Here is a 19,531-nt window from a genome sequence, read left to right as displayed (position 1 = left end):
TATACAAAAAAGACAAAAGCAAAATATCTCTTGTCCTTAAGTAGATAATTTTATCATGAAGAAAACCATGAAAGGGACTGGTGAGTATTTTGCTAAATAAGATGCAGGAGCAGAGCAGGGACTTTCTACTTTGGGAGAATGGGTTTATTTTTATCCCCACTGCCTCTCTGAAGCATTAGGAATTTACTTGATTCAACCCTTTTATAAATACTTGGAAACTCAGTCTAACTTTCTGCAGTGGCCTGAGCTGCAGCTCTAGGAGTTAAGATGGGAGTTCCCAGTCCTCCTTCCTTCATTTCCAGGAAACACGAGTCAAAAGGAAGTACTAGGATTCCCTGTCTTCTGAGATACCCTCAGCCACTGAATGCCATTTACAATATCTGCAGTATCTGGGGCTGAGACCACTTTTTCATATAAAGAAAACCCATAACAGAGGCAAGAGAGAGGAGAAAAAAAAGGAAAGTTGTATGCCCAAGTGCAATTGAGCAGTATGTCTGATACTGCATTTGGGGGCTGCTTGTTTGGTGACCCCTAAGCCATAAGTGACAATTATCTCTCTTGCAGGCCTTTGAGGACATCTATATTGAACAGAGGAAAACCATTCGCACCATTCTGGAATATGCAGACAAGGTCTTCACCTACATTTTCATACTGGAGATGTTACTCAAGTGGACAGCATATGGCTTTGTCAAGTTCTTCACCAATGCCTGGTGCTGGCTGGACTTTCTCATTGTGGCTGTACGTGTCTCACTTACTTCTTACCCTTTCTAGCAAGGAAATAGAAACAGGAATACTGGGTCATCCTTATTCCTCTTGGGAGGGTCTGCTATAGCCAGGCTAGGAAGTGGAGGTTCAATATAAGGGTGGATGAGGGGATGGGGCGGAAGGGTCTTTCATGGGGCAAAAGTGTCCAAAATGGTGGGTTGGAGTAGTTGTAATTTCATAAACCTGAGAATGCTTTGGGTACGTCAGCTAACCCTTAGCTCCAAGATATTTGGCATTTTGGCATTGAATCAGGCCCATAGACTCAGGGACATTATCTCTTTAGTTTGAGCTACTCACATTGCTCCAAATAATGTAGTATGTAAGGAAAAAGAAAAAGACTTTTCACAAGAAAATAGATTCTATTCTATTTTTTTCTGATCTATTCTTTTTCTGAAATGAGTTTAGTAAATCAATAGCTGATAAAGAATTCCTGTTCTCCAGTACCTAAATTTATGAACTGAATATGCCATAGAAATAGGGCCTAGTCTGGCTGTTAACGTTTTAAGAGTTATATTAGATGAATCTGTCTTCAGCCTACCACTACCTCCTTTGACATTAAGGATCAAATATTAGAAGATTTTTTATTCTGCACTTCCCACCCCACCATGCTTGGAGATACTTTTGGGGTGACAATAAGCATTACCTTGAATGTTATTTTTCTAAATGTTTTCTTTCCAATTGAAGGTCACATCCCATGATTGTTCCTTCGCTCCCTGTTGGCTTTATTAACAAGAAAGTATTTTTTCCTAAGTAATAACTGAAGCCCTCTTCTTTCAGCTGAAGTGGCCTTTTAAGGAAAGGGTGAATGGAGATGGCAGAGGACACAGCACCGAGACCCATGGAGAATTTGTTTCCTACTGAGTACAGAAAAGTGCCAATGAAGCAAAGCTGTGTAGAAGTTGGTTACAGTTAGCTTGCAGGTCTAATTGGCCACACATTGAGAGAGATGCCAAGGAACCCTTTTAAATTTAGACAACAGCCCATAGTAATAACTGTCTTAGGGAACAAGCCCAGAGATGGGAGCTAGAAATGTTTTTTTTTCCTCCACCCTGACAGCTTCCTTCTGGGATAAAGACCCATCAGAATAAGAAGACAGAAAAAGAGATTTCAGTGTTCCTTTCAAGCTGGTTCGTTTATCAGATAACAGACTGATTGTAGCTTGGCCCTCTTGGAGGAACTTTGAAGCTAAAGTACAACAAGATCTCAGGTGACCTGCTCTTGTCCTAAGTGATTTGGAGTTGGTTTAGGGAGCTCTGGTCCATTTCACTGCTTTATCCCAGTTTATCCCAAGAAAGATCGCAGAGGTTCAGTTCATTTTTTGGCTCCTTAGGCATCTATAGCCAAAAAAATCCCAAATAAACCTTAGAATGACTCCCTTTTCCAGACCCTTAAGAAATTATATGTTAGAGTAAGTTCTTTTCCCTGACCCACCCTGCCTTAAAGACCAGTGGTGTCTATTAAGTATTACAGCTACTTATTAGATACTTTTCTATCCTCCACCTCATCATTCCCTTAACAAATAATGGTTAATGCCTACTTTATGCAAGATTCTGGGAATTATACAAAGATTATAAACATACAGCAAATAGATACAGTGTTTGCTGGCATCATTGGGATGTTGGCTAGTCATTGTATCATCCTAGGCCAGAACCCAACTGTCTTCTCTTTTCTCTTACTGATTAAGTCAGGCAGCATTCTCTAACTGTCCCTCAGCAAGCATTTACTGTACACAGGCCCTGAGAATACACAGACAAAAATGGCCCTGCCTGCAAGGAGATTTCATTCTTTCAGATATATATATATGCATAAATACAAAAACAAAACCAAGGAGAGAGAGCACTGGCAGCTGGAGGTGGAGAATCAGGAGAAACTAAGCTTGGGTTGAGTCCTGAAGGAATTAGACAAAGCACAGGGACAAGGGAAGTGCTTTCCAAATCCAAGGGACAGCTCTGTGATAGAAAATGGCTTGATGTGTATGAGGGGCAGCCATAAGGCTAGGCTGGCTGGACATGTTGAGAGTGTGAGAAGGAGAGGGATGCAGGATCACTTAGTTGCCACCTCATTGGAACTGGCAGGGAGGGCCAGAGCTGTCACCTTCCCAACAGGTGCTTTCTGACTGCCCATTTGTTTAGAGAGCTGAAACTCCCTTGGCATTTTTCTGTGGAAAACAGCAGGTATAAATTTCAGGTCCTGATTCAGTACACTCTCTCTCAGAGGCTCCCCTAACTACGTGTGGACTGTCTCTAAGTCATTCCCTCTGCCCATTGTTTTTTAGCCAGTGTGGGTTTTTGTGTGTGTATGTCTAAATCTGTTCTCCCTTGCCATGTTCATTTTGTCTAACAGATTTCCTTTTCTCCCTGACACACCTCCCAGGCTGTTGTACTATGAATGCCACACATCTCATTTTACTCACTCTCCTTTTTAGGAAAATCCAGGTAACTTCCAAGGATTTTTTTTCCCTCTACATTTTAATCTCAGGAAATCCAGGTAACTTCCAAGGATTTTTTTCCCTCTACATTTTAATCTCAAGGCCATGAGTTTGGAATCATTTGTGCTTAGATCTTCATCTATACCGGAGACACTTCATCCCTTTGCTGTGTGGTTTTGTTCCCTTTTTCCACAGAAAGTTCCTTTCAACCCTGGAATCAGCCAGCGTACTTAGGGCCAGAGATCTTCAAATTGTACCAACTACCTCCTGGAACTGGTAACCACAGAAACATTCTCCATTCAACAGTGTTCACATCTAGGTGGCAGTCTCTTGACATCCCCTCCCCTTTCCAGCCCTGCACCATCTCCCAGACTCTCCATGTGGTGTCTGTTTGATCTTTCATTTTAGGTCTGAGCCTCCCCTTAGTTCCTTATGCCAGCCTAAGTGGTATTTTGCATATTTCCACCAAAGGCAGCTTGGAGAATTTTAAGTGAGTCTCTAAACATACTGTGTGATGACCCAGACAGTGTGTCTTTGCCCACCATTGTTTATCTTGATAAATCTCACAGGACTGACCAGTTGAACAACCAAATCTATCAGCAGCAACAGGAGATAGGTCATCTGCAGCAGCTTCTGAGTTGGTCTCTCTACTTCCCCAGCCCCTTTCCCCACTTTAGGTGAACCTATTTGTCTTAGGATTAACTACCCACCCTGATGAGCTGGGTTCTGTGTGCCTTGTTTGGAAAGCCAGTAAGGAGGGGGTTGATAGGCTTTTTATAGAGATGTGGTTAAACAGGACAACTATGGATCAGCCTTGATCAGGTACATTGGTAGGGAGAAGACTAATTCATCAGATGCATGTGTTAATGTCTCTCTCAGAATCCCGTATGTGGAGAATGACTGGGGCTAAGTAAATATCTTCATATGGAAACCCTACATTATGCAGCATGAGGCTAGGACTGGACTTTAATTGCCCCCTTCTGGTGATGATGATGATGATGATGAAGAGGACAAAGGATTGGTGGGGCTGCTATTTACCTTGTTTTCCCTACATTTATCTTGGGCAAGACTGAAATCTGTAATTTCAGATAGATTTCAGATATGGGTTTTGTGCTGACCATATCTATTATGCCCTTTGCAGATCTTTCCAGTGTTGGTGTTATCAGCAATATTTGAGATGTCTCTAAAGCCCTAACTTAAATGAAACTCCTTGAAGCTTGTCTTAGCTGCCTTGCTAAGATTCTCTATATGCTTCCCTTGGGTGGCCCTACAAGATTACTTTTAGCTTTCAGAAAACCTATTGGTGTCACCCTGGAACTCTGGACATTCTGGGCTTAAGAAATCTGCCTCACTGAAAGCCCTATACCATTTAAAAAAAAATCTAAATCCTTGAATCTTTATATCCTTGGGGATCTTAATTTTCCCCTGCCCCTAGACCCATCTATGCCACTCCTCTACTCTGATTGGTTTTTTCCTTTAAAAAAAAAAAAAAAGAATCTTCATTCAGTCCAGAGGCACAGGAATTTCATATTTAAATGCTAATGTAGAATATAGAAAAGGCAGCAAATAAAATTACTCTGTATTTTTCCAACTCTGCCTTTAAAATGTCACCTTATAAAAACAACAACAACAAATTAAAGATGGTCCTAGATTGTAGAAACTGGGATTTTTTTTAAGAACCAAAGTAGGGTTCAGTTTTCCAGCTCAGTGAACAAAAGTCAGTCCCTAATACAAAATTCAAGACCAGTGCATTTTACGAGCTAGCTACCTAGCTCTCTCACATACTTATGTGTACTTAGAGGCCCTTGTACATGGTATAGGTATTTGTGTTCATCAAGGTAAGTATGGTTCAGCTGGAGAGATGAGGGAGAGTTTAACCTGGAAGCCTTCAGGCACTATTTTAATCCATGATCCCAAGAAGGTCTGTATCTCATTTTTCCTCTCCATGTCTAGTCAACTCTTGATTGTTCAGAGTTCTTGTTTTTCCTGTCACCTGCCTTTCTGGCCATTTCAGTGCTCAGTTGCACCTGAAACAACTTCTAATGTGAAGGGCATTGGTTCAGGGGTTCCAGGGAACTGACTTCTAGTCCTGGCTCTATTACTGACAGACTTAGGCACCTAAAACAATCATTTTTTAGTCATCAATTTTCCTTATCTGAAAGATGAAGAGATTGGGACTAAATGGGACTAAATTCTTTCCCCATTTTAAATTTCAGTGATGCTGACAGAATGTAGACCTGAAAATTCCATGGCCTGGGGTTCAGAACCTTGAGAATGAGAGAGTAAAGCTCTTGACTAGCAGCTACTTAGGGGTGAATTGTGGATTTGGTTGTCCAATTCAATTCTGTGTCTTGGATAATTAAGAGTTGACCAAGACTGGAGGGGAATCCAGGACAGACAAGGTTTCTGTAAATAGGCCAGAACCTTTCCTTGGTGATTGCTCATCTTTTTGGTCCTTTGCAATTGGGAGTTTAGGTCTGATGTGTTGCTTATCTGGTGTATTTTATTTGTTCATTTATTAACTCATCAAACTCTTAAACAAATGGTGTTTTGTCAACTGTTACCATGACCACCCTATCACCAGGATTAAGAGAAATTATCCCTATTGGAAAACCAGTGGTGAATAAACTGAGGCGGGGACAGCTGGTGCAGTGTGTGTGTATTTATCTGTATTCTTTCTCATAGGTACCTTTAAATTTGTCTGGCTTAATTTAATGGGAACTTCTGGGACCTGCAGAGACTAAAAAGGGCGAGGGTAAGGTTCTTGTCATCTCTTCAGGCTCTTCTCTTTCCAATGGAATTTCCTCCCTCTTGCCCTCCCCCTCCAGCCCTGTTTTTTCCTTTTTGACCCATTTGTGCTGCCTTCTCTCACTTTTCTCTCCCCTCTGTGTGTTTTTTACTTCTGCCTCTCTCAACCACCTTTCCTTCCAGGTCGTTTGAGTCAAGTTGAAGTAGGCAGCTGGTGCCACCCACCTTCCTGTACCCTGGGGGGCCCAGTCTGTGTTTTCAGTGCTAGGGACTTTATTCTAACCTTCTGGAACCTCTGCTTTCTTTCTTTTTTTTTCCCTTTTTTTTTCTCTTCTGTTTCTGTGTAGGTCTCTTTAGTCAGCCTTATAGCTAATGCCCTGGGCTACTCGGAACTAGGTGCCATAAAGTCCCTTAGGACCCTAAGAGCTTTGAGACCCTTAAGAGCCTTATCACGTTTTGAAGGGATGAGGGTAAGATACTCAGAGCAGCTGATCCTTCTGCATGCCGATGGAAACTGTTTAAGCATGCTAGAACTGATCACACTGGTGGAAAGATCATTTAAAAACAAACTTGTGATACAGCTGCTGACTTGATCCTCCACTTTTTTATTTCTCCCTTAAAAAGGGAACTTGCATTCAGCCGCCTCATCACATGAATATTGCCCCTCCTCTCCCCCCACAACAACGTGCCATTCACAAAACATGTTAACATTGGCTGTTCTCATTTGGTCTGGCTTTCCTTTAGCACTCCAGACGGCTTCCAGGCTGTGGACTCAATAGGGAGAATCACCAGGTGCAAAGAAGGGGAATTCTAACCCAAAGTCTCATGGAAAAGTCTAGGTTTCACTCAGGGAGAGAGCTGTGTAGGGAAACTCTTGGGGGCTCAGTGGCCCAGAGTCACTAACCAAGCCACTGAATGTGAAGGGGTTCCTGAGAGCCCAGAACCACAATAACAGGAGTAGAATTGGGGACTGGGTGGAATTTGGCCTGACTGGGAGAAGAGATGGATGGTTCCCTCCCCCTCCCCCAATTTAATTCCTCTTATTGCACCTTGTTGTTCTCAGCCCAGTCCAGATGAGGACTGGCAGCCTTTGTCTGATAGCAAAGCTTTCCTCTTCACTCCCTCCTCACTCTTCCCGTGCTGTATAGACCCTTGTCTTACCACTATCAAATTAGCAACAAAACACTTGCAAAAGCCTTGGACGTTAGTGGGTCTTCCAGAAATCTCTCAACCACCTCCTTCCTCTGCTTCTGGGGACTCTACTTTCAAATCCAAACAGTACAAGGTGTAGTTACCCTGCCAACTGAAAAACAAGGCTCCTTCACTTGGGGCACATCTTTCTAGTTGGTTTGTTGGGGGTTTGGGGTTTTTTATTATTGTGTTGAAATAAATCCTTGTCCCCTCCAAGAAGTCCATTTGATTTTCCAAAACCAAAACAGACAACTGGGACAACTGATTTGGGGTGACAGCTGTTGCCCAGCAAATATCAAGAGAGTCTGTGACCCTTCATGAGGGTAAAAAATGCTCGTGTTTCCATTCAGATGTCCAATGCATGCAGGAGAGCAAACCAGAGGATATGTAGAGAATTTTCAGAATTTCTCAAAAAGATCATTTGGGTTGGATTTGCCTTCTGGAATCCAAAAATGAAAATTAAACAGTTGTAATAGTCTACATGAAGCAAGCAAACTTGGGAAACTATATCTGCCAGCACAGGGTTTCTGAATCTGCTTCCTGTTCTGGAATCACTATCTTAGTATGCCATGGATCTACCTCTAGAGGAACAGGAAGCTTAAGATTTCACTGTGTCTTTGTAGAGCTTATTTATTGTGTTTATCCTGCCAAGTACCATTTGCACAACCTCATTTCCCTACTGTAGCACAGTCACAGTTGGGTCTCCCAAGTGTGAGTTATCTTGTAATCTGCCATGTATCCACGGAAGGTTTTGGGAGCTTAGTTTTCTTGCAATAGAATCTGCTTCTGAATGTCTGAATTGATTAACATGAAATTCCCTGTTTTCCTCCCATACTGTCTCTACTTCAGTGTTAGGATTCAAAACTAAGCCTCTGTAAGGACAGGGAGCGTCTGGTAGTAAGAGAGTAGAGCAAAGGGCTAAGCATCCAGAGCCCTCTTTTCAGCTTGGCTTGGAGTCGTGGAAAAGAGGGTTAATGATCTCCCTGCTGCTCAAGCTTATTCAAGAGATGTCAGTGCAGTACAAAGACCACATTAGCCATGTGATAGGTAAGCTATTTAAGCCTCTTCCCAGCTCTGTGACTTCAGCAGAAGCTCCTTAAATCCAGCACATATTGTCCAGTTGGCCCACAAATGCAATAGACTCTGGTAGATTGATAACTCCTATCCTGAATTAAGTTTGTGGTACATACAAAAAGCTAAGGAAAAATACATAATAGACCTTAGTTCTACCATATCCCAGTGCCTTAGAGGCTTTTCAACTTTATTGTCTCCAGGAAGAATCTTGGCCAGCTCTCTAGCCCAAAACAGCTGGCTCATTTAGAAGTTATCTGAATGCAGAATGGGCCCTTTCATTGGCCCTGCCCCCATCTTCTTTCTCCTCCATCCTCTCCAATCAGTTTTAGTCCCCCAGCCCAAATAAGCATTTCCTTCCTGCTAGCTTTCAGGCAAAGTCTGTGAGCACCAAAGGCTCCTAATGGACCCTGGGAACTAGATCATGTTTCTTGCCAGTGCTCTTCAAATGAATGTCTGCATAGGGGTACAACCTGCTCTAAGGTTGTGCATTCTACCAAAGCTAGGCATTTCAATGTTAAATGTCTAATGTAGGAAATTGCTCTGTAAATATAACCCTGATGACTTTCGGTGAGCTGAGCTGATTGATGTCTTTGCAGCAATCTCCCTTTTCACTGCCCATCAAGTTGAGGCAGTAAGCAGTGATGCCAATGGGAGGACAAGGTGAGGGGTGTTTATGGAAAGAGACAGGATATGGTGGACTCAGGCCTATCCTGCAGTCCCCTGGCAAGTCCCTAAAAAGCAGCCTCCAAGGGCAAAGATTGAATGCAGCCTACAGGCTCTCAGTCGGGCAGCAATATTCCTCTGTAATCACTGGAACTTCCAAAATCAGATTTATTCAAGAATTGCTTTGGGATAGGGGATTTTTTTTTCTAAACCTTTGCTTTCCATTTAAACCAAAATTTTGAAATACACCCCCCCCCCATCTTTAAATATCCTTCTTATCTGAACAGGCTCACCGTCACTGGGCTCCACTGTCACTGTGCTACTTTAAATCAGGGCTTCTGATCCTTATAAAGTAGCTATGCTTCCTTTTCATTTTTGAGAAGAAATAGATGTCCCCCAACCCCATCTGGTGAAAACTGACCTCAGTCTCTCTCTCTCTCCCCCTCTCTCTCTCTCTCCCTCTCTCTCTCTCTCTCTCTCTCTCTCTCTCTCTCTCTCTCTTCTCAAGCCAAAGTCCAGAAATTTGAAATGCTTGTGCTATTGGCAAAGGAAATCTGCAGTGTAGTTCTTTGCTTTTCTCTCCTTCGTAGTAGTCTGCATTCTAAAGATCTTGATGTGCTACTAAATTATTGAGGACATAAAATAGTAATGCTATGATACATGCATGCACTTCTGTCAGTTGTCAATGCACAATCTGCACTGGAAAGCCATGTTCCCTCTGCCAGATGTTAAAAATTGACAGATTTTATTTATTTATTGAATATCCACAATGTGCTAAGTACCATAGAGAGATCACAGAGAAGGTTTTTAGAACAATGGGCTATGTTGAGATTTAATCTTATTATAATGTGTACACATTTCATTGTGTATCATCAATTAGGTAAGAAGACTATAGTTTGGTAAAAGCCGACTTTGGTTAATCATCATTGATAATATTCCCTACATCTAAATAAATTTATAAGAAGTGAGAATAAATATTTATGTAAAGACAAAGCATTTTCACTGAATCAAAAATTGGATGGCCACATGGGAAGTTTTAGAGAATAAAAGTTCAAATGTATTTTAGACCTTAATTTACTGATCACAGAAAATAATGAATATGTACTCCCTACACTATACAAAATCCTTGAACTAGGAAATTGGAATAAGAAATCAACATGGTTCTCTGCCCTTTAAAAACTATCATATTAGTGCAGTAGAGACCAACTATAAAAACTATCTCTATATTTATTATAGCTTAGCAGCTAATTCCAGAATAGAGAACAACAATTAAATTAATGAATTCTATTTGTATTTGTTCTTCTGTTCATAAAGCTAATTTGAAAATAAAATAGTTTCTTTAACTGCCAGTAAAAGAGTCTACCAATAAATGCAAGAGCTAATAAATGAGTGTTTTTACATTCATATTTGAATTTCATTCAGGTCTACCATCTTTCATGCCTCTGATCAAAGGGAAAAGACTTTATAATAAGAAACAGCCTTGCATAGTGGAAAAAGCCCTGAATTTGAAATCAAAAGAACTAAGTTTGAGTTCTGGCACCAATCTCGGTATAAACATGGGCAAGTCACTTGTCTCTGGGTCTCTCTAAAATGGGAATATTAGGAGAAAGGTCTCAAAAGTCTCTTCCAGCTTTAAGTTCTATGCAGGAAAAATTAATTAGTCATTAAGGTATGAGCATGGTTGGAAAATCAATCAATGAATTTGCCAAAAGTCATTCCATTCTTTGGATATGTGGCATATACATGAGCTACAGGATACTTGATTTTATATCCTTGTAATAATTTAGACTGGGTTAAAGATGAGTCAGAGGATTGAATCTTCCTTGAATAAGTAGTCTTCTAATCAAGTTTTTAAAAGCAACATCTGGGGCTTTTGTGGCCTTTTGCTTAAATGATCTTCATACAAAATTTTTAAAGTTCTCTCTCTCAGAGTGCTGTGTTTTCATAGACCAGCTGCAAGGTCCTGAATTGGGCCCTGAAATAAAATTCTGGAATCTTTACACACCTTATTCTCATTATGGTTCAGGGGATGATTAGTCAGTTTGAGAACTATCCCAGCCCCCTCACTATACCCCTTTTTTCTGTTTCTTCCTTTGCTCATTTCCTATTTAGTCGTTTCTCTGCCAAAGAGTAAGCAAGGGCAGTAGGAAGAGTTGAAACTGAAATCAAACCCATTTTATGATTTCTTAAATGTTCTTCTTTTGTTTTGTTTTTTAAAGAGAGAAATAAAAGGGACAGCTTAGATGAAACAATAGATAGAGCACCCCCCCCCATCTCCCCTTTCCCAGTTGGGGGAACCCGAGTTCAAATTGGCCTCAGACAGTTAATACTTTACTAGCTACGTGACTCTAGGTAAGTCACTTAATCCCAGTTACCTAGACATACAAACAAAACAACAACAACAACAAAAAGAAATTTTTAAAAAGAAAAGAAGAAAATTTAGTGAGGGAGAAATTGAAGCCTTTAAAATGAGATCTGAGCATTGTCTGGTTTTTAATTAGGTATCTCTGGCTAGACTAATTTGACAACTTTATTCCAATGAAATTCAAATGACTGAAATAATGAATTGTGACGACCGTGCTAGCACCCAGAACACCCCAGAATCAGCCGGAGTCAGGATAAGCAAAAGTCCTTAGTCTTTATTCTTGGTCTTTAGACGCAGGATTGAACAGGATGGAAGCAGAATCTCTGCAACCACCTTCTTCCTTTGTCCATGGCCAAAGTGACTCTGGCTCTTCTTACTCCACCCCCTAGTCCCTCCTGCAATCCTCTGTATACACCAATCATTGCCAGCACAGGATAGTGGGAAGGACCATTGTCCAAGCATATGCCCATAGAGTATTGTCCAATCAGTAATTAGCCCTAAGTGCTTGAACAGACCTCAGTGCAAGGACTCAAGAGTTTCAGCCCTCTACAATGAATCTTAGAAATATTCTCTTGATCAAAAAGTTAAAAGAGATTCACCTCCCAAACAATTCAGAGATCACATAATTTGAGATACCAGACCCACATTTTAATATGAAGATCAGACCTATAGATTGTGATAGAAGGAGGATATTCCTTCTCCATTGGAAAGAATAGTCTCTTGGTTCCATATTCTACAAAGTGACTGTACAGTCTGGAAAAAGTCTAGGAGATAAAAAAAAAATTAAACTTTGGATAGAGATTCAAGGCAAGGGCTAAATCGCTCACATTCCTTATTTGTTAACTGAAATGACACTTGGTTTATCTATACTGCAAGTTACATTTCCTCTTAAGGAAAAACTTAAGAAAAGCAATTTATTCCTAATGATGATGATGATAGCTAACATTAAATACCAAGCACTATTCTGAGTGATTTATGATTATCTCATTTGATCCTCACCACAACCCTGGGGTGTTATCCCCATTCTAAAGATGAGGAAATGGAATCAAACATAAGCAAAGTGGCCTGGGCTCACACAGCTTGTAAGTATCTGAGGCTAGATTTGAACTCAGATCTTCTTGAGTCATAAATAGTACTGGGTAGGGACTAGATTCTAAACCTCCCTCAGAACTAGCAGAGTATTTTTTCCTCCTATCTGACCTGTGTTCTTTTTTTAAAGTAATTTTTAATTCCTCTAGTGGAAAATGGCATAAAAAGTAGAAATTACAACCAGCTACTTTGCAAATTTAAAGTGCTATTTAAGTGATGGTTATTTTCATCACTTACATAGTGAACCACCCACAAAGGCCTAGTTGCTGAAAAGTAATGATTTCCTTGTTTCTGATTTGGAATTACAACAATGGTCACCAACAATTGTCCATTTCATCATTTCAGAGACTCCCTGAAGGGTTTTTTTTTTATGGTATTTAGAAATTAGATTGAGGAACCAAGTCAGGCTTGGATCCAGCAAAGGGACAGCCACATTAGACAGTGAACTAAAGGCTGGCTCATTGTGTGAGAAACTCAAAAACTCAGCAGCATACAAAGTCAGAAGCCTTGAAGGAGAAAGAGCCTAAGTGAAAAGCACATGATTCCAATTTTATTTGACTCTGTTCGGTAGAGGGAATATAGCTTTTTTTCCTTGAGCCTGCAAAATATGCATGCTCAGCTATTGCCTGAAACAAGATAACTGGTCTTGCATCGTCACAAAAAGACTCTCTGTATTGTTCACTGACTCACTGTTATCGTTAAAGGGAAATTATCTGGTTGATCTTGAATGATCACACCTTGTTTTACAGTGGGGGAATGTTTGTTAAAGGCAGCTGAGAATTTTGACATTGCTCAGGGATATCCCAGATCTGGCCATATTTTACCAAGGATATGGGATGGGGGAGAACAAAGCTAAGCAGTCTTGATCTAGAAAGTTGCTGCCTGGGAAAGAAGTCTTAGAACAACTTGGGCTAGAGAATCCATTTGCATTGAAATTGCAGTACATTTCATTAAAATGCTCCTGAAATAGAATTCACAGGCCTGGATTGGTTTAGTCCTTCCTGTGGAACTATCAGGGTATAATCAGTCTAAAAGAGAATATGATAGTCTCCTGACAAGCATAAATTATTATCATTCCCCTCCTGGAAATAAGGAATTGTGTTCTTGGAGCATCCCTCCATGTCTAAGCTTTCTCCCCCTTTCCAATGCAGGTGGTTGTGAATGCCTTGGTCGGAGCCATCCCCTCCATCATGAATGTTCTGTTGGTGTGCTTGATCTTCTGGCTGATTTTTAGCATCATGGGGGTGAACCTGTTTGCAGGGAAGTACCACTACTGCTTCAATGAAACATCAGAATACCGCTTTGAGATAGAGGAAGTCAACAATAAATCAGACTGTGAAGCACTTATGGATGGGAATTCCACTGAGATCCGGTGGAAGAATGTGAAGATCAACTTTGACAATGTAGGGGCAGGATATCTGGCTCTTCTCCAGGTGGTAAGTTCTGACATTTCTCAACTCCCAGGATATTCCCACCTGGTACCATCTCTTGCATGATTCATGCATGCATCAAGATCACAAATGACTTGCCTCAAGACAAAAGTCCAAGCTAATTTTGTGATTTCTAAAGTCCTCCCAGATCAAACACCCTACTTCTGCCTTTTCAAGAATAGTACAATGGGAAGAGCTCTGAACTTAGACTTAGGAGAGACTTGAATTCAAATCTGATCTGTGATACTTACAAGTGTGACAGTGACCAAGTTCTGTAATATCTCTGGCTGTTCACTTTCCTTCTCAGTAAAACAGAAGTGTCAGTATTTGAAGTGTTACCTCATGAGTTTATTAAGAGAATCCAGTGAGGCAATTGTCTATAAAGGGTTTTGAAAACCGTAACCTATGCTACCAGTGTAAATGTCAGATAGTATTCTAACTTTTAAAGTTAGAAGCTTCTAACTGTTAAGATCTTATTTAAAGGAATTCTTCTATTTGGCAACTGCTTAAAAAAAATATACAGGGGAGGGGCAGTTTGGTGACATAGGGGATATAGCACTAGCCCTGAAATCAGGAAGACCCGAGTTCAAATTTGATCCCAGACACTTAACACTTCCTAGCTGTGTGACCTTGGACACGTCACAACCCCAATTGCCTCAGCAAAAAGAAAAATATACAGAGGAATAGCAAAATGATGGTTTAAGGAGGATACTCATTTTTGCTGGGCTGACAAGAAGCAAGTCAGATTCAGCAGGGACAGTGGAATTGGAAACAGATCCTGATATACATAATCAATTGTATTAAAGTCATGCATAACTTGTGCCGTTAGAAGCTTTGAATGGAAAATTACAAAGACAGTGTCTTTGCATATGGTAGTTTTCTAGAACTGTCACTCAAAGTCAGCTTCAAGCTCAGCAAACAACAAAGGTCACAGAAACTCTAATAGGGAAGATTGCCTTGATAAGGAATGGATATTCCCTATGTATATGTATCTATATATATGTGATATATACCTAGAGATGTTTGTGTGTGTGTGTGTGTATAGATAGATTTTTTTCTGTAACTACAGAAAATTCCACATAATTTGCTGCAGAATTTTATTCTCCTATGCCTGGTTTTCTTCCTGTCCTCTAACTTCTTAATCATGTCTAATAACTAGTTTAGATCTTGATTAAAGACAAGGAGGGAAGAATCTATGGTAAGGTTTCTGAAGTCACTACTTTAGATGAAGTGTGTTTGTGGGAGGAAGAAGGTAGCTGGGAGTTGGGTGCTTTTAAAATGTGACCATGTAATTTTCAGATGCCTCTTATTTGTTGCAAAGTGTTTTTGAAATGTCTTTAATTCAGAGACTAAGTGCCCCTTGAGGCTCAGGAATACCATCCTGCCATGGATCCAAGCATCCATAGGCACAGCAGAGTGACCTCATCACATTTGCTTCACTGTTAAAAGATTACTCTGAGGTCCACTTTTTAGATCCTCTTTTTCTCTGTGTTTCTCTCTGTGTGTCTCTGCCTCCATCTCCATCTCCATCTTTCTCTCTCTCTGTCTCCTCTGTCTCTGTCTCCGTCTCCTCTCCTTCTCCATCTCGTCTCTGTTTCCATCTCTATCTCTCTCTCTCTCTGTCTCCTTCTCCATCTCTATTTCCATCTGTCTCTGTCTCCATTTCCATCTGTCTCTGTCTCCATTTCCATCTGTCTCTGTTTCTCTCTCTCTCTCTCTCTCTCTCTCTCTCTCTCTCTCTCTCTCTGTATCTGTCTGTCTCTCCCGCCCTCCCATCCTCCCTCTACTCCTATCTCCACCTCCACCCCCTCTCCATCTCTGGCTCTCTCTAACAAAATATCCCTTTTGTCTAGATCTTAGACCACTTGAACCATCTATTTTTTACTCAAGTGTCAGTGTAATTCTTTCCCAGGCTGTCCTCTGCTGTGTTTAGTAACTTGAACAAAACCCCCTTGGGAACCATATTAACAAACAATTGGGAAATGTGTCCAAGCCAGAGTTTACTTGGAATCCCTCCTGAAAACTCCCTGAGACTCCCGCCTGTTTGGAAATTACCTAAACCTAAATTACTTCTGCTTGTCCTTCCTCCCCCATCCCAAGCAGACCGGACTGCCACCTGCACAGTCTAATGATGACCTTTGTTTGTCAGGCAACCTTTAAAGGCTGGATGGACATCATGTATGCAGCTGTGGATTCCCGAAAGGTAAGGGCAAGGTGACACAATATATCCCTTCTTGGTTTAGACAGGAAAACAATAGTGAGGAAAAAAGGTGAATTTAAGAAAGGGTTTTTGAAAAAGTCTGGGATTTAGCATCAGAAATATTTATTACATTATATGTTTATTACACATCCTGGTTCCTCCCCTGAAAGTCTTACTCTCCTAGGTTAGCACCAGGTGATTAATCATTCCTAAAGCTTCAGATGTTAATTCCTACTTGGCCCAGGTGGGACACTGGCACAGTTCCCTTCCCAGCCAAGCCATATATTTTTCACTAGATTTCCATGGGAGGCTTGGTCAGGATGGGTCCATTTTATCCCTAGAATTCTTAAACTAATGAGAAGCACAAAGTGTCCTTCCTTGTTCAATAGCCAGAGAGAATGAACACTGTGCATTCCCCCACCACAGTAGAGATGACCAGGTACCCCACACACATCCCTCTGAAGGGAACTTGATTTTGGAATTGTTTTCCTTGTCTCATGGCAGCCCGAAGAACAACCCAAATATGAAGATAACATCTACATGTACATCTACTTTGTCATCTTTATCATCTTTGGCTCCTTCTTCACCCTGAACCTGTTCATTGGTGTCATCATTGACAACTTCAATCAACAAAAGAAAAAGATAGGTCTTCTCCCCTCCCTGCCTGATGCCCCCATTCCCTGAGCCCTCAGAGGCTGTGAGCATCTTCAGCATAAGACTGGGCCTCTCCTGGCTCACAGAATTATAGAATCTGGGAGTTGGAAGGGAGGGAGGTCAGAGATCAGCCCCAGCCTGGGACCGAAAACCCCTTCTAGGGTTTTCTATCTTTTTCTATCTTCTCCAGTCCCCTATTCACTGACCTAGTCATTAAGACTCATTGCTGATGTTTCAAGAGCTAATTATGCAGCATGAAGATTATCCAAGTTTTCTGTTTCTTTTTCCTCCTCTTGTCAGCTCTTTAGCACCTTAATTACTTATTCTATTATTTAGAGGTCAGACGCAGAAAAAGTCATTCTAATTTTTAAAAAAAGTGATAGAAGAGGAGTGGAAAATAGAAATCAATCAACAAGTATTTATTAAGTACCTACTATGTGCCTGGCACTATGAATTTCAGGTTTATATTGAAGACTTCCATTTATTTTTATAAGCCAGCTTCAACTACAAAAATTCTTAGGGATTCTCTGACTTGTTAAAATTTATTTGGGAGGTATTAAATATTACCTAAATCACATGACCATGAACCATGATTTAAGTCTTATTATTTTAGAATGGCTTTTATTTTTATGAATTTTCACTTTTTATTCTAAGTACCTCTTGGAAGGGGATGGCATGTCCGGATAAAAACATTTGTACTTAATTTTAGAAGTCATTACTCTCCCAATGTAAATACTCAATTTAGAGAAGTTTTGACAGTCTCCAAGAAAACTAGGACTAACCACCAAGAGACTAGAAGAACTCAGTAGCCACATGATGGCTTGGAGTCTTCTGTATGTTCTAGGAGAACTCAAGTGAAGGGCAGAGCGAGTTAGAGCCCCAGGCTTTCCCTAAACAGGATCAATGCTCCAGCATTACCTCAGCTTCATCTTGTCCCTTAGAACTTCCCTGCAAGTGGAAGAATAAAATGATTGGTATATGAGCACAAGTTTTTTTTTTTTTTTATTTAATAGCCTTTTATTTACAGGTTATATGCATGGGTAACTTTACAGCATTAACAATTGCCAAACCTCTTGTTCCAATTTTTCACCTCTTACCCCCCACCCCCTCCCCCAGATAGCAGGATGACCAGTAGATGTTAAATATATTAAAATATAAATTAGATACACAATAAGTATACATGACCAAACCGTTATTTTGCTGTACAAAAAGAATCAGACTCTGAAATATTGTACAATTAGCTTGTGAAGGAAATCAAAAATGCAGGCAGGCAAAAATATAGGAATTGGGAATTCAATGTAATGGTTTTTAGTCATATCCCAGAGTTCTTTCTCTGGGCGTAGCTAGTTCAGTTCATTACTGCTCCATTGGAAATGATTTGGTTGATCTACTTGCTGAGGATGGCCAGGTCCATCAGAACTTGTCATCATATAGTATTGTTGTTGAAGTATATAATGATTTCCTGGTCCTGCTCATATCACTCAGCATCAGTTCCGAGCACAAGTTGTAATAGTTCGTCCTTTCTTTCCTTCCTTTACTTTGGAGGTCAGGACATCTTTATGACTGAAGAACAGAAAAAATACTACAATGCCATGAAGAAGCTGGGCTCAAAGAAACCCCAAAAACCCATCCCCAGGCCCCTCGTAAGTGTATTCTGAGAGCTAAGGGTAATATGGAATGCAGGTTGGGAAAAGAAGTATCCTGGGCACTGGGAAGGAAGAAAAAGGGTAAAGGATCTCTCTTCCTCTCTGAACCATGACATTCAGAGATCTGTAGTTGAGAAGGGTTACAATTCTGAGTCTTCTTTCATTGGTGGGGGGGGAACATGATGAAGGAGCATAGAGTTGTCATGTTAACAATAATTGGCAAAAAGCCTGGAAAGACCAAGGGTTTAAATGAGCAAAAACTGGCAGGGAAAATGAAAAATGCATCTTTTTAAATTATTGTCCTCTCTGCTTTTCTCCATGAAACAAGTTTTGATTTTTACAGACCCTATCTTGAAATTAGCTCAGATTCTATGTCTAGCCCTTGGGGAAGAGCAGAGAGGGCAGCAGAACAGGAAGCTATCCTAGGCCACTCCTGGGTTACATTCTTTGTGGAGTTAAAAATCAAAGCTCTTAGTGTGAGCTGATTTTGGAGTAGTATCATCAAACAAATAATATTTAAGAAGTTGTACCATAGCCAAGATATGTTGCTTTTCCTCCAATTGGTGCTTTCATTGGTGGATTACTAAACAGGTGCCAAAGAAGGAGAAGGCCTGTTTATGTTAGGAAAAGAGATAATCCAGCAATTTGGAACTCAAAACTTAAAAAATAAAGAATATAGAAAAAAAAGAAGCCTCACCCAGCAGTCCCAAGTTTCTTTCCTTTTTTATTAAAGTCACTATGGCAATAACTCCTCTCCTAGGCAACATCTGAAAAACAGTAATTCTTAACTTGGGATTCATGAACTTTTGGTTTTTTAAAAATACATATTTTTATAATGAAATGTCAGTATAATTTGTTTCCTTTGTAATCCTATGTATTTTGTGCATTTAAAAATAGGATTCTGAGAAGGGATTCATAACCTTCACTAGATTGCCCCAATTTAATCTAAAATATTATTTTTAGCTATTTTTCTGCCCTACCCCCCACCCCCACCCCCGTTCCTTTTGTTTGAAATTTGTGGGAATTTGTGCCTTGAGGTAACAGGAGAAAACCAACCTGAATAAATTTTCTTCAGGTGGATGTTTGTATTCTTGTAAATTAGTGCAGTAGAGCAAATTCAAACCAGCAATGTTACCTCAGACCCTTCTAAGATAGCCCTAAGTGTCTGGGCTCAGGGAAGGGGGAGTCCCACCATGCTCTTCCTAAGAGGATGACTTCTGGAGATTTAGTGTTAGATTCTTGGAACTTCACTTTTAAAAGGACATTTGCAAGAAGGAG

The 19,531-nt window shown here is 40.4% G+C and overlaps 1 protein-coding gene across 2 annotated transcripts in view; it reads left to right on the top strand.

The window, feature by feature from the left end:
• The window catches only part of SCN8A (sodium voltage-gated channel alpha subunit 8), a 203,430-nt gene that overhangs the window by 173,851 nt on the left and 10,048 nt on the right, over nt 1-19,531 (top strand). For both annotated transcript variants that reach the window (XM_031937853.1, XM_031937852.1), the window contains exons 20-25: nt 565-738; nt 6,289-6,411; nt 13,475-13,759; nt 15,903-15,956; nt 16,458-16,595; nt 18,146-18,250. In XM_031937853.1, the coding sequence (XP_031793713.1) occupies nt 565-738; nt 6,289-6,411; nt 13,475-13,759; nt 15,903-15,956; nt 16,458-16,595; nt 18,146-18,250 (879 nt within the window). The remainder of the gene's footprint in view (nt 1-564; nt 739-6,288; nt 6,412-13,474; nt 13,760-15,902; nt 15,957-16,457; nt 16,596-18,145; nt 18,251-19,531) is intronic.

Source organism: Sarcophilus harrisii, chromosome 5 (assembly GCF_902635505.1).
Source record: "Sarcophilus harrisii chromosome 5, mSarHar1.11, whole genome shotgun sequence".
In the NCBI taxonomy this organism is placed as follows: domain Eukaryota; kingdom Metazoa; phylum Chordata; class Mammalia; order Dasyuromorphia; family Dasyuridae; genus Sarcophilus; species Sarcophilus harrisii.
Note: the sequence above shows the minus strand (reverse complement) of the source record. Positions and strands in the feature narration are given on the sequence as shown.